General features: G+C 50.6%; 6 protein-coding genes across 6 annotated transcripts; 3 read left to right on the plus strand and 3 right to left on the minus strand.

Moving 5' to 3' along the window:
• Positions 1–2,588: 2,588 nt before the first annotated feature.
• Positions 2,589–2,969, minus strand: BP5553_01955 (Glutaredoxin-like protein; the record flags this gene model as incomplete). Its single annotated transcript, XM_032010578.1, has 2 exons — positions 2,589–2,720; positions 2,772–2,969. The coding sequence occupies 2 exons, from the start codon at positions 2,967–2,969 to the stop codon at positions 2,589–2,591; spliced, it is 330 nt and encodes a 109-aa protein (XP_031874632.1).
• Positions 2,970–3,346: 377 nt separating this feature from the next.
• BP5553_01956 (CORD and CS containing protein) lies at positions 3,347–4,476 on the plus strand (the record flags this gene model as incomplete). Its single annotated transcript, XM_032010579.1, has 3 exons — positions 3,347–3,452; positions 3,556–4,090; positions 4,155–4,476. The coding sequence occupies 3 exons, from the start codon at positions 3,347–3,349 to the stop codon at positions 4,474–4,476; spliced, it is 963 nt and encodes a 320-aa protein (XP_031874633.1).
• An 849-nt stretch (positions 4,477–5,325) lies between these two features.
• BP5553_01957 (Uncharacterized protein) lies at positions 5,326–6,558 on the minus strand (the record flags this gene model as incomplete). The annotated part of the gene is made up of 1 exon (XM_032010580.1): positions 5,326–6,558. The coding sequence occupies one exon, from the start codon at positions 6,556–6,558 to the stop codon at positions 5,326–5,328; it is 1,233 nt and encodes a 410-aa protein (XP_031874634.1).
• A 444-nt stretch (positions 6,559–7,002) lies between these two features.
• Positions 7,003–8,450, plus strand: BP5553_01958 (uncharacterized protein; the record flags this gene model as incomplete). The annotated part of the gene is made up of 3 exons (XM_032010581.1): positions 7,003–7,107; positions 7,192–7,513; positions 7,564–8,450. The coding sequence occupies 3 exons, from the start codon at positions 7,003–7,005 to the stop codon at positions 8,448–8,450; spliced, it is 1,314 nt and encodes a 437-aa protein (XP_031874635.1).
• A 634-nt stretch (positions 8,451–9,084) lies between these two features.
• Positions 9,085–10,257, plus strand: BP5553_01959 (SURF4-domain-containing protein; the record flags this gene model as incomplete). The annotated part of the gene is made up of 4 exons (XM_032010582.1): positions 9,085–9,251; positions 9,392–9,504; positions 9,565–10,058; positions 10,120–10,257. 4 exons carry the CDS (start codon positions 9,085–9,087, stop codon positions 10,255–10,257), a joined length of 912 nt encoding a protein of 303 aa, XP_031874636.1.
• Positions 10,258–10,929: 672 nt separating this feature from the next.
• On the minus strand, positions 10,930–11,700 carry BP5553_01960 (uncharacterized protein; the record flags this gene model as incomplete). The annotated part of the gene is made up of 1 exon (XM_032010583.1): positions 10,930–11,700. The coding sequence occupies one exon, from the start codon at positions 11,698–11,700 to the stop codon at positions 10,930–10,932; it is 771 nt and encodes a 256-aa protein (XP_031874637.1).
• Positions 11,701–13,790: the final 2,090 nt, after the last annotated feature.

The raw sequence follows: 13,790 nt of genomic DNA on the forward strand, positions 1-13,790 counted from the left end.
CTCTTGCTTGCTGGGCTCTGCGCTCCGGGGAAAGGACTGGACAATCCCGCAAAGTAGTAATTACGAAGGACTTGGTAAGTTCGTACTAGCTATCGGGCTGTATCCCGACAATACCGGTAGCACGGCAGAGGCACGAAGTCCTCGCGTCCTGGGCTCCTGGTAGACTCGGCAGACGCATGAGTACAGTACAGTGATACACAGTACAGAGGTACAGTACTGTACTGTACTGTACCGTACTGTACCTCCGGATGATCAGGGCCCCTCCCTACCTTACCCAGCGAGAAATTCTCCGTCTGGCCTGGCTGACGGCTTCCTGGGGAAAAGAAGAAAATGCTCGGCAAGCGTGCGTCGGTCAGTCAGCACGAGAGCAAATCTCAGGCTCAGGCGGCGGCGGCGGCGGCTGCGACCTGGTCCCGCTCCTGTCAATCTGCACACCGGTATGTGTCGTCGGGAGTCTGTGGTCTGTAGTCTGCAGTCCTGTCAACATCCGTACGACGGTGCTTCTTTTCTGTGCTTCGGTGCTTCGCGGAGTCGTCGACGATGGGATCTGATTGACCTGATGCTTGCCCGCTCCCGGGGGGCCATGCACGTGGCTTTGTGCGCCTTGGTACGGTGGTGGGGGTTAGCGTGGGCGTGGGCGAGCAGCACAGCTGGAACCCGCCCGAACAAGACAAACCGAGTCCACCTGGCAACCCAAGGAGAGTCAGCTTCACGCCTCCTATTTGCTCCCTCCCGCGATGTGTCGGCGTTTGAAGGCGTTGAGCGGAAAGCCCCAAGCGATGGAATGCGGCCCCTGGCCCTGTAGATTCCACCAACTGCAATCTCACCGCCCTTGGGTGGGGCATGGCATTGTGCGAGGGCAAACCAAACCGAGGAGAAAGGAGAGAATGGAATACTCCGTGAGGCCGCTTGTGGGTATGGGAGAACCTCAGTAATGGTTCGGGGCTCAGGGTCGCAGAGTCCCAGACACTGCTGAGAGCGGTTGATCCATCGACCAATCCAATACGAGTAATGGCCTCCTTACCTCCTACATACCTCCTTACCGCAAGTTTAAACGTTGAACTCGTTTATTTCTATAATCTACAGCTGCTACCATCCTTAGCCCACCGGATCGCAATTCACATAGGATCCGAGACGCAATTCATAGCGTAAGGCGTAAGGCGTGAGTCTCATAAAAAGTACTACGTAGTATTCAATAAATTAATGTCCTTAACAGGACTCAGCCGCAGCTGGCATTCCCGTGGTCGTCAATATGACTGGCTTTGGGTGCAACACCCTCGAAGAAGCAATTCGTCTTTGTGTAACATATTTATCCGCCCTTAGCTCCAAGTACCCGTACCGTACTACATCGTGAAGGAGTACTTCCATCAACTGCCGGAACTCTTCTCCGTTGCCATGCAGTTTGGTCATTTCCGGGTGCCTATTTCCGTCTTGTACCACCTTCCTGGTCGTCCATCGTAACATAGTAGTCACACCGTGACACCGTGGGGTAGGAGAAACGTTGAACGGTGGAAGGGGATAACCCTCGTCTGAGAGCGCGGGCCCTACCGCATGGCGCCTATATCACGATGTACAGTATTGGTATCACCCCTATGGTGAAACAACGATCCGGATTGGAAAAGGGCCGCTATCGTGCCCGCTCGAGGAAACGTGCAAGATCCGGAGTGGGCTTTGCACTCAAAGCAAGGTTTGGACGCCAAATGCCTCCTAGGTAATAGAATTCAGTGGGTGTACCAGCGCAGTGGATAGCCAATGCGTTTCCGCATGATTTAGATATCTTTGATTAGTGGATATGATTGCCGCTATGCATGAGACAGGACCTGATATTGCCGCGTGCGGAGTCTTACGGTCGTCGTCGGGACTCCAGACAACTAGGATTATTAGTCACGGGCAAGTTTGGTCGTAGGCCGGACTGTCTCGCAGTACCATTGCCGCGTTAGACGTGCTATGCTTGTATCCTCTTATACAATGTCGAAGATGCCAATAAGCCCGTACTCAGTGCCAAGATCCTTCCCCCTATCGTCGTTATGGTAGCCCTTTCCTACAAGAACGCTTCTATCCTTCAATATGCTCTATTGACTATATTCAGCAGATTAACAAAGCCATCTCGGTATTGTCCGGATTGAGACCAAACGAAGCGTTGAGAACGTCGATCCAAATGGCGGCGGTATCAGGAATAAATATTATCTTTGTTGGACCTTGATCATCCAATACCCCAATGCAAAATTTATAAATCCTCAATTGTGAACGTCTTGAAAATAGTGGATATGCGGTAGGCGAAATAAAAGTCTATATGATATAATTGAGTATATAGAGAGCTTGGATTCCATGTGATAAGCGCGACAACGGATATAATGGTCCCGAAATCTGGGGTCATGGGGCCGCTAGCTGAAACCAAATAATCGAGATATGGGCCCAAGCTACCGGGTCATATGGGAGAGAAATAATGGTTCTGAAGGGCCTAATTGTGCCAGTTGCGGTGAGGATATCTAGGTAGATGCCGAATACATAGCCAAAAGACACTGACGGTCACAGCCGATGGGAAATTGTTGTTCATGGAGTCAATCGATGGACTCTGCCTCTAGCGTTTAGTTTGCCCGAGGCTCTACTGCATCCATTTTCTCAGTCACCTGCTCAGCAGTAAACCTGTGCATGAGCTTTTGGGCTTTCGAGGAGAGTTCCGGACGCTCGTCAGGTGTTTTAGAACTGCTGACATGGATCTACATAGGTCAGTCAGCTAGCTGCAGATCAAGCGTACTAGTAGAACTGACCACTGGAGTATCAAACTCATACAAGTCTTTCCAACCATTAGCTCCGGGTTTCATGACATTGATCTCTTTGTAGTCAAAGGGGCGTTTGTCCCACACAGCTGACAGAGTCGATTTGGCATTGGTACACAGGGAGCAGTTTTCTCGGGTGAAGAGCGTGATTCGACAGGCGTGTTGAAGCAATCTTGAAGAGGGGCGCATCTTCTTGGTGGCCGTTGATTGAATCTGGAGAGTTGATGTCGATCGGTTCTCAGAGTACTTCGAGGAGGAGTAGTTGGACGAAACTAAGGCACCAAATGGGGAATGATCCGAAATCGCCAAGGGGGAACGAGAGTCTGGTTTTTGGCTTGATCTTGCAGCTTCTAGATCGTCGGTAGACCGGGGGCGGGCTGTCAGGCTCTATCCGAAGGCGGTGACGACGATACGCACACATATGGCAGAAAGCTTGATAGAGTATTCTAGAATAACAACCACAAGGACTGTCATCGTCCACACCCCAATCCCAAAATAAACGTTCCGAAGGTGATTATTAGTTGAAAATTAGCCCTTCGCTTTCATCCCTAAATTACAGGCTCAAAATGGCGCAAAAATGCGTGCACTCTGGTTGCGGCAAGCTGTATACGGATCCTGAGGAAGAATGTTTGTATCATTCCGGTCCGCCTATCTTCCACGAGGGGCAGAAAGGTAAGAATATATATGTTGAAGCACGGCAACTCCCCAATCGATAATTCACCTCACTCCCTGCTTCTCAAAACAAATCGATGTCGACTGACAATCCATTATGCAGGTTGGAAATGCTGCAAACCGCGTGTCCTGACCTTCGACGAGTTCCTAACTATCCCGCCCTGCACAACTGGCAAACACTCCACAACCGACCTTCCTCCACAAATCGAGAAGAAACAGGGCTCAGACGTCCCCGAGACCGTCAGCCAAATCTCACCCGCGACGACTCCCATTCCTGAAGCTTCACGAGCTCCAATCTCTGCCCCGCAGCCTACAGCTACCCCCCCACCTCCCCCACCAGAGTCGGAAGACGACGATCCCAGCCTAGAGATCCCCAAGGGTAAAATCTGTAGACGTAGGGCGTGCGGACACCAATACAATGGAGAGAGCAGAGATGGCGAGAAATGTGTATTCCATCCCGGGGCACCGATATTCCATGAGGGGAGCAAGGGCTATACATGTTGCAAAAGAAGGGTGCTCGAGTTTGACGAATTCATGAAAATAGAGGGATGCGAGACTAAGAATAGACATTTGTTTATTGGTAGCGGTAAAACGAAGGGTCAGAAGGCTGGAGGTGTGGAGATGTTGGAGACTGTTAGGTGAGTTGACATCACGTACTTGGTGGATATCGAATATTTTACTGATGGTGAATATATCATGTAGACACGACTTTTATCAGACGCCAACTACAGTAATCGCATCATTCTTCTTGAAGAAGATTGATAAGGAGAAGGCATCTGTCGACTTTGCTACCAACGAGCTTTCTCTTGATCTTCCTACCACTGATACTCCTCCGAAGCGCTACAAGAAAGTGGTGCCATTATTTGGCCCCATCGATACCGCTGCCTCCTCATTCAAGATTATGGGGACAAAATTGGAGGTAACTTTCGTTAAGGCCGATGGAAGCGCATGGCCAGTTCTGAGAAGTGATGAACAAAGAACGGGCGAGATTTTTCAGATAGGCCGAGCGGGAGCCTTGAAATGACGTGTTGCATCCAAGGCAGCTCTTAGAGATAGAAATGTGATATCACTCAAGGCCAATTCCTAACTATGTGTCATTTGATATAATATGACAATTACGGGCCTCTATGGTGAGCAGTGTATTATTATCGCCACTCTACAAGCTTAGGAAGCTGGCTGTTGCCATGCCCATGACGTTTTCGAATAGGTGTACCGCTAAACATTCGATGAAGTCAAATGTGCACCTGTTGGAGAGGAATACTTACCTCTTTCGATCATTGGGGAGGAGCTAAGGGAGTAGGAGTGCAGATCACAAATTCGTACGCTCGCTAGATCAGAACGGACTTCGGTTTTCCCCGTCTCGCCCTAAAGCCTAGCGTTCCCAACTTGCCGTACCACAATTCCACAAAATATGGTTGTGTTGAGATAAGCTATGCTATGATCGACGAGCAAGGCAGCAACGTCTGGGCCTTCCAATGTCAAGGATGTGTATTCTAGAAACGTGCGAGAATTTGACGTAAATTAATGTAAAGCAGCAGGTTTTTGGTATATCGAAGGGACAGATCCACTTAGTAGGAGTCTTCATGAGTACGTGTGTAACGGGGAGGATGTGGGCAATGTTTATGTCAGTTTCCGAACCTTGACTCTTACTATCGCAACCCGGTGAGGTAGGAAAATATTCGGTGTACATTGCTATATCTACTTCGGAGTTATTCTGACCCTTGTTTTGGGGTTTCTTGTCTGTGGCCTCTTGGGGGATCATAGTTCGGCCGCTAAACAACCTAGTAGCATTGGAATCGTACTGTATTTGTATGTTAAATAGAATACATGGCGTTTTATTAACACAGAGAGCTACATCTGACAAGAGCAGCAATCACTCCATTCCCTCCATTAACTCGGTGCGGTCAAGTACCATTCCTCTCACACCAATCCAATCGCGGATAAAGTCCCATTCTTTGCCTTCCTCTTCTCCTCGCCTCCATTGTTCCCGGAATCCCCAGGCACCCGCAACTTTGTCAAATGCAGCTCTTTCTTCTTCTCGAATCCACCGCTGCCTTAGCGGCAGCCCTGGTGCCCAAGTTACGCGGTCCATTTGATCATTTGCAGTTGTCAGGGCTACAATACCAATCGTAGCTGTGAATCCCACATAGGCAACCATACCGGCGAAGGCAACATTGGTGGCCATTCCAGTCTCCATAGTCGTCTGAAGAAGTGCTAGTTGTGATGCAAGGCCGTAAGCTGCAACAGGTGCGACTGTTAGACCGACGGAGGGAACGAGACCTAACCGTACAAATTTGGCTCGGCGAAAAGCTTTAGTGGCGTATGAGAAATCAATGATATCGATTGCAGCCGTTAAGTCTTTCGCGTCGACGGCAACTTGAAGTGCACGATCAGCAACAGCCTGAGGTATAGCATTTGCAACTTTGTCTGGGTTTTGCTTTGTGTATCGTATGGGTGACGAGCCTTCCACCGGTAAGGGCTTATTGGCATAAAGACGGAAGGCTTCGGGCAGCGTCTGAGGGTCTTTCAAAATTTCCTGGATCTTCACGTATAGATCAAGGACCTTTGGGGTTATAAAGACCGGAGGATGTGTAATAATGGAATACACGAGCTTCGATAAGTCTTGCTCCATGAGCTGGACTTCACGTCCTCGTCGTGTTTTGCTTCCACTCGGATCATCTAGGTCGAGGAGGGCGGATCCAGCACGGTCTTTCCTATCCGAAATGGGTTCTGTCGGTTCAACCATAATGAGGGTTGCGAGAGCTTCGCATTGTGCTAAAACCCGTGTTGTTTCCTCCTCAGAGGGTATTTTCTCCTGGGAGAGCAAGGCATTACATGACGCTTCCACATCTTGCATCCATTCCCCTCCTTCGTCCCGTGACAGATTTGCCACAGGTATGTGCGCCGTACGATTTGGCTTATAAGATTTATTTGAAGTGCGGATCGCAGCTGGTGAGAGGAAGTTTGTCCGGCTACTGGAGAAGAGGCGGGTCGTGTTGATAGACCGCTGGGTGCGGATTGGTGTCCTGCGTAATGTCCTTCGAGCTATGAGGAAATCACAGAGGTGGCAGACATCCGCCCGGGGGCGAAGGGCGCGTTTAGACATGTTGCGACGGATCTCGAAGTCGAATTGTCCCTGGGATCGAGGTCGTGATTGAGGTTGAGGTTGAGCTTCGCAGGTTTAGTACGGGAGGGAAGAGGCCGACCTGCCGACCCCCCNCCCCCCCCCTGCAAGCGGATTATTGTACTACCTAAGGTACGTACCGCACTACGTGCTCGTGCTGCTGGTCCAAATTGTGAGGCTGATCTGCGCCACGAGGTGACGACGATCACACCAGCACTTATGTACTCCAGGCGTCTCGGTCTCCTTCCATAAGAAGTCCCAAAGAACGGCTTTTTTATTCTCTAAAGCTTCTTTTGCTTAGCCGTTTAGTCAGTCTTTCCCATTGAGCCGCGCCCTGGCCTCCTCCCCGTTGAACTGCCTCCCATTGTTACCATCACCTCCAATCCCACCGACTTCAATAGCAACTGGCTCTTCGTCACATTAAAGATGCCACCCCCACCCCCACCACCTCCCCCGCCGATGATGGGAGGGCCACCACCTCCTCCTCCTCCGCCGGGGAATATGCCTTCGCGACCTCCTGCTGGCAACAGGGTAAAGCCCCCCGCAACCGTAGCTATGCCCACTCACGCTTTGGGCTTTACCATACGTTATGTCAGTTGCTAAATATTTGCATAGGGTGCTCTCCTCTCCGATATTACGAAGGGAAAACAACTTAAGAAAGCTGTCACAAACGATCGATCCGCGCCGATTGTTGCTAAACCCGCTGGAGGGTCTGGGCCGTCACCATTAGCAGGCGCTCCTGCAGTGCCAGGAATGGCGAAAGCTCCTGGAGGTCTGGCACCTCCAGTGCCTGGGAACCGAATGAGGAGTAACAGCGATCAGGGCAGTAGAGATGGAGGGGCCGCTCCTGTGATAGAACAGCCACCACAATTAGGGGGGCTCTTCGCCGGTGGAATGCCGAAACTTAAGAAGCGCGGTGGTGGTATTGATACGGGAGGTGAGTTACAAGCCTGGTTATAGAAGATCCATTGACTGACTTGGGTCTAGCAAACCGAGACTCGTCATATACTTCAGATCCAGAATCATCACGAAGTTCTGCGCCGAAACCACCCGCCATAGCTGCACCAAGGCCACCAACAGCTGCCCCTCCTAGACCTGGACCACAAAATGCAGCATCAGCATCAGCGTTATCTTTCATTCCTTCAGTCGCGAATTTACGGAAAACTGGTGCAGGCGGTGCTCCAAGACCAATGTCTTCCGCTTCTATGAAGGGTCCTCCTCCGCCCATAGGAAAGAAGCCTCCCGCTCCTCCAGGTATGCGGAAACCTTCAGCTCCTCCCCCTCCGCCATCCTCAGCACCTCCTCCTCCGTCTGCAGCACCACCCCCCCCATCCTCAGTTCCTCCTCCTCCTGGTGCTCCTCCTCCATCGGCGCCTCGGCCACCTATGGCCCCCCCACCGCGCACTCAAGCACCACCACCACCTCCGCCGCCAACTTCCCCTCCTCATACGAACGGAGCTGGTCAGAATCTTGCTATGCAAGCAGCCATCCGTGCAGCAAGTCAAGCATCCCCAGCTATAGCGCCACCTCCACCTCCTCCGCCTTCCAATGGCCCATCCTCTCATTCTTCATTCCGTGCCCCTTCACCTCCATCATCCGCCCCTCCTCCACCAAGCGGTAGAGCCCCAGCCCCGCAACCCATGAGATCAATGTTGGATCCAAGCTCGTATACCCTCTCTACGAATGGTGGGCAGCTGAAGAGTCCCAGCCCAATTCGGGATTCTCACCAGACGAGAATAGTTATAAGCGACCCAAGGTGGAAATTCCAGGATGAATCACTGCTACCTAAACCAAGAAATTTCATTGGAGGACCTAAGAAGTACCGAGCAGGTCGAGGAAGCAGTGTGCCATTAGATCTAAGCGTGTTTCAATGAGGTATCCCATGGGTCTAGTCCTGGTTATAGTTATGATACACAAAAATTGTAGCGTTATAGCATGAAGTTTAGAACGGATATCAGTATGATGATATGGGCGCGTCGGAGCATTCTGGGCGGCGATCGGGATATGGAATGCACGGGTTCTGCACGGGTTTTCGGGGTCAATTCCGTTGCATTTTCAGGCCGTACAAAGAAATTGATATGAACGCTTAGGTGTTAAACTAAACAATTTTAAGCTTAAAAGCAGGCCTAAACCCAAACCTGCCCCGCCTGTCGTGATGATATGTTTACAAATAGTACTGCTGTAGTGGATTCACTGATGGCGTCCGGGGTAACAGAGCTGGTAGTGCGACGAAAGAGTAAACCTGTTCGTCCCTTTATAAACATGCTGTAGAATAGCCGTGCGGTCATCATCCGCCTCCTGTGGTGAAAGAGACACGTTACCGAGTCCAGGTACATAAGCTTAGGACTTGACACCTCTGAACTTCCCTCACCAACCACATTCAAATTCACATTCCCGCACCACCACCCTCAACCCCTAACATCTTCAATCCGGCAGACCTCAGAACCGCACCTTGCGCAGCTTGATAACCTTTAAGTGATTTGGTGCGCTTGCTGCAGGACTGTGACGATGGCACAAATCCGCGGTACCGCAGGCTATAACCTGGGAGCCCAGAACACCTTTGGAGGCTCCGGCAGAGACGACGCAGGACGCGACCCAAGCCCGCTTGATGCGATTAGGGAACAGACAAGCAAGATTGAGGATTTCCTGGACACTCTGAGCGAACCTGTGAAGCCGTATGTATCCTCCCGCCGCCGTCTCGGCGTCCTATTGAACCCCGAAACACCCCGCCACCAAGGGAGCTCGACAACAATGCCACATCTATAATTTCACCTTTCTACTCATAGTGTACTCTGCTAACATCTACTCTCTACAGATATCTACCAGCGATTGGACGGTTCCTCATCGTTGTCACTTTCCTTGAAGATGCCTTGCGAATCATTACACAATGGAGTGACCAGCTATTATACCTTAACAATTGGCGCAAAAGTAGGAGCATACATGCCCTCATCACATCCAGACACAAAAGCTGATCAATAAATAAAATAGTTCCATCGGGCCTCACCCACCTCTTCCTGATCGTCAATGTCCTAGCCATGGTTACCTGTTCGACTCTGGTCATCACCCGGAAATACTCTGATTACGCAGTAGGCGGTCTGATTGGCGTTGTTGTCACCCAAGCTCTCGGGTACGGCCTCATCTTCGATCTGAATTTCTTCTTGCGCAATTTGTCCGTTATGGGTGGGTTGTTGATGGTCCTTTCGGACTCATGGGTACGCAAGAACAAAGCATTCGCTGGTCTCCCTTCGATCGATGAAAAGGATCGCAAGATGTACTTCCAGCTTGCTGGTCGTGTGCTCCTCATATTCCTCTTCGTTGGATTTGTCTTCAGCGGTAAATGGAATATCTGGAGGGTCATTGTTGCGCTTTTTGGCGCCGTGGCTTGTGTTATGGTGGTGGTTGGTTTCAAGGCCAAGTTCAGCGCTATCATGCTCGTCGTCATCCTCAGCGTCTTCAATCTATTGGTCAACAACTTCTGGACTGTAAGTATCCTTAGTGCCCGCCTTCTAGAGGCAAAATGAGCTTAGCTAACTTTCCAATTAGCTCCATGAACACCACCCCCAGAAGGATTTCGCCAAGTACGATTTCTTCCAGATCTTGTCTATTGTTGGTGGACTGTTACTGCTCGTGAACAGCGGGCCAGGCAAATACAGCATCGACGAGAAGAAGAAGGTGTACTAAGCGGGCGAAGGGAGAGGCCAGGCCAATTGAATAACGGGAGAAGTATTCTGGAAATTAGAGAAAAGTAGCACGCACGCACGCAGGTTGCCCACGCATTGGGCGGAGTTTATCGTGAGTTAAGGGAACGGGAAATGCAAGTTTTTATCTTATGCGGGAAAAAGATCTTGACAGGAGAAGATCCAGACGGCGATTTCTCCCAAGTTGTATAAGATCTTGAGAATTCAGAAAATTTGACATGAGAGAATTCGTTTTTCCTTGATTGAAATGAGCGAGCAGGCCATTATGAAACCCACATTTTAACCCCTCCTTTGTTCAGACCCCACTCCAGTTGGATATCTCGTCATCAGAAGGTTATGCACGTGCAGTAGTAAGGCGAAGTACTGATATTCTGGTAGTATATTTTTACACTAATTGTTTCAGGAACCCACAGGCAAGCACAGCAAATAAAGCAAGATAATCGCCGAACCGAACCCATTCTAGAACGCAAAAAGCACAGAAGCCCTCCCTAAAAGCATCCCGGACTCCAACTCCAAAGAACATTCCTTAGAAACGACAGGGGTATCTCATAAAGTCATACACTCATATCATCATACATCAAACTCATAAGCAACATCAAAAGGAAAGAAGCCTTAGCACACGTCATAAACACGCCTGTTCATGGGGACAAACCCCCTATTCCAAAATTCCGCTCATAGTCATTGGATATCCCTCTCCATCATAATATCCCTCTCCTCCTTCGGCATCCCACGATCCCACCATGGAAGTAGGATCAGCCCCATAGCCAATATAGCCCATATCGCCACTACGAGAACTCTTCATGCTCTTCTTGCTCTGCTTGCTTCTCTTGCTGCTCTCAGCCACCATCAAGGAGGTTTGTGACTGAATAAAGGGATCCTGCGGGAGGAACCCGTTCCCTCCCCGCCCAGGTGGAGAAGGAGAGGTGGAGGGTGGAACATCATAGCATTCTTCGTCCAGAATGAACCGCCGCAGTTGGTATGACATATTTGCGTTGAAGTAAAAGGTGTGGCGATGCTCGGCTTCGTTCAGCCCAACTGGAGGAACGAGAGGAAGGTAGTAGTTGGCGGTGTTGTCGGTGTTGTCAGTGACGTTAATGTTTGGCTCGGCGTTTTCTGGGCCTTCTGGGCAGGGCACCGAGCCGGACGAGGACGGGTAGGATAGAGGACTATAATGGTATCCTGGAGAAGGCGCTCCAGCGGCGTATCGTTGACGTTCAACTTGAGCCTCCTGGCCACCACCACCACCACCACCATCACCATCGCCGCCTCCGCCGTTGCCCATCATGGCGGCCTCGACACAGCCGCAGTTATCGCCGTTGACGACCGTGGGTCGAGAGGTAGACATATGGAAGCACCTTGGGCAGATAAACTGGGCGTCTTCACCATAGCCGAGGCGATTATTGTTGGTATAGTTGTGTTCAGACATGGTAATGTTACAAAGTACGACTCGCATAGATACTGAGAAACTACACACAGTAAGTGTAAGGGGGGAGCAACGCCAAATGGGGTGGTTCTTGGCTTACATAGGCCAGTGAAATGTGACGTTGGAAAGGGTAAAATAGTTGGTACAAGAGGGAAGAAGTATTGAGATGAGATGAGATGAGATAAAACGATACGACTGTCGCACTTTTTTCCTATAAATAAATAAAATTGGCAGAATCTAGTTGATGTGAAGAATAGCCCATGGGAAGCGGCCAGAAGGGAGGCCGGTTTCTTATACTTGAGGTTCTGAAGGGACTGCCCCTCATCTGGTACGCTGCTAGAGCTCTCCGGATGGCTTTCAAACAACTGGACGACAACGGCCTGCCACGCCATTGGGAGGCTGTGGTACCATCTGATCGTGCAGTTTGCATGTCGCAACTGCGAATATTCGGGAATCCCCAGCTCTGTCAAATCAGATTCGGGCCCTTGGGGCCATGTTGGAGATCTGCTTGAGACATAACTTGCGGCATCCTCCAATCCAGCCCAACCATATGCCATGGCACGGTCGCAGCTAGGCCGCCTCACTTTTTGGAGCTGGGCGAACTGCAGTTTGGGAGCGCTAGCTTGTTTTTTGGAAGCTTCCCCAGTTGCATCGAACTTCCGAGGCCCTGCATTGCGTGCTGGGCTTGCCCGGGGACGCGGATGGAGGCGTGGAATCAGAGAGCTGCATTGAAACTTGTGGGAGCAATTGAGGGGCTTGATAGGAGGCCGCAGAATCGACATGAATAACATTATTGACACGTCGTGCTGCCCCTGGGGTTCGAGCTGACGGCTTGAATCGGGCTTATGCGAGGGCACGAGCACTTTGTACGTGAGTCCTTCAGCACCGCACGAGAAGTCGGGCACAAGAGACAGACAAGGACGAAAGGGAAAACGCTCTGGTGACAACTCACCTTGCGTGTGTGTGTTCACCATTTCCCTTCAATGGAATAGACACGTTCTGCGACTAGGGGTGTGCCGCAATGGCTGGCCGAGTAGTACGTATACAGTCCGAGCAGTGGACAGCACCGCACCGCAGAACGAGGTGCCGTTGCTGATTGATCATTGATTGTTGATGGCCAGCACGCTTAGCTTTAGCTTTAGGTTCAGGTTTAGGTTCGGCTTAAGAGCTGGGGCTTGCTTCAAGCCATCCCAAATACGCTTCAATTCAGTCAATCATAAAGTTATAGATGGCGGGCGTGCATTTGATGCCTAATCAGTGCCGATTTCGCCCTCCTCGCCCTTTACTTATCAGAGAGTTCGGCGGGCGCCGATGCCCGCCCTCCCACATACTGGATTTCTAACAAGATCATGACGGTGAGTTCTGGGGCTTCACCGTGTTGCACAGCCCCCGTTCCTTCGGTTTCGTGTGACGAACGAGGTATTAGAAATGATATAAGATGCGGCTCTTGCTTGTGCTGCTGCTCGGGTGCCGATACCGGTGCATTCCTGGGTGCCCAAGATAATTAATTCCATTTCTCCCTTCCATCACAAGACCAGAAAGGGAAAGGGCGGGTCAAAGGAAAGGCGATGTAGAATCCAATCCACTAATGCAGTGCACTACGCTTCTGGCATTAATAATCGAGGAAACAAAGCGGGGAGACAAGGCTCTATCTCGCTCAGAATAGTGTCCGGATTCTTTTAAATTTTTGGCCCTTGTCTCTCTCTTACCACCGTTTGGACTCTGCCTACTGTTGGTCGTTCCCTTTCCCTCCGAGTTCAACCCCCTCCAACCTCTGTGTGTCTAGCTGAAGTTGCTGTAATTGCCCGAATGCTTGGACCACGCTCTTCCATCGAGACACTGGGAACAGAAGACCGCAATATAATATAGCCGTGTCCATCACATGCATTTTTTCGTATATCCCAAGATTAAACCAGTAGATCCCTTCAGCCTTACGGAACAATCTCTGGCTTCTTCCTTGCAAGGTGCATACTGCAGCGTTGCATCGTCAGTCCTCATGCCATGCATTGTACATAGCTAGGGTTGGTATCTGTCGTGGCATAGGCTCATGCCGAGTGAACTGTTTAGAAGGGGCAAGGATGTGCCAGCCCAAT

This window comes from Venustampulla echinocandica (genome assembly GCF_003357145.1).
Source record: "Venustampulla echinocandica strain BP 5553 chromosome Unknown scaffold_0, whole genome shotgun sequence".
Lineage (NCBI taxonomy): Eukaryota > Fungi > Ascomycota > Leotiomycetes > Helotiales > Pleuroascaceae > Venustampulla > Venustampulla echinocandica.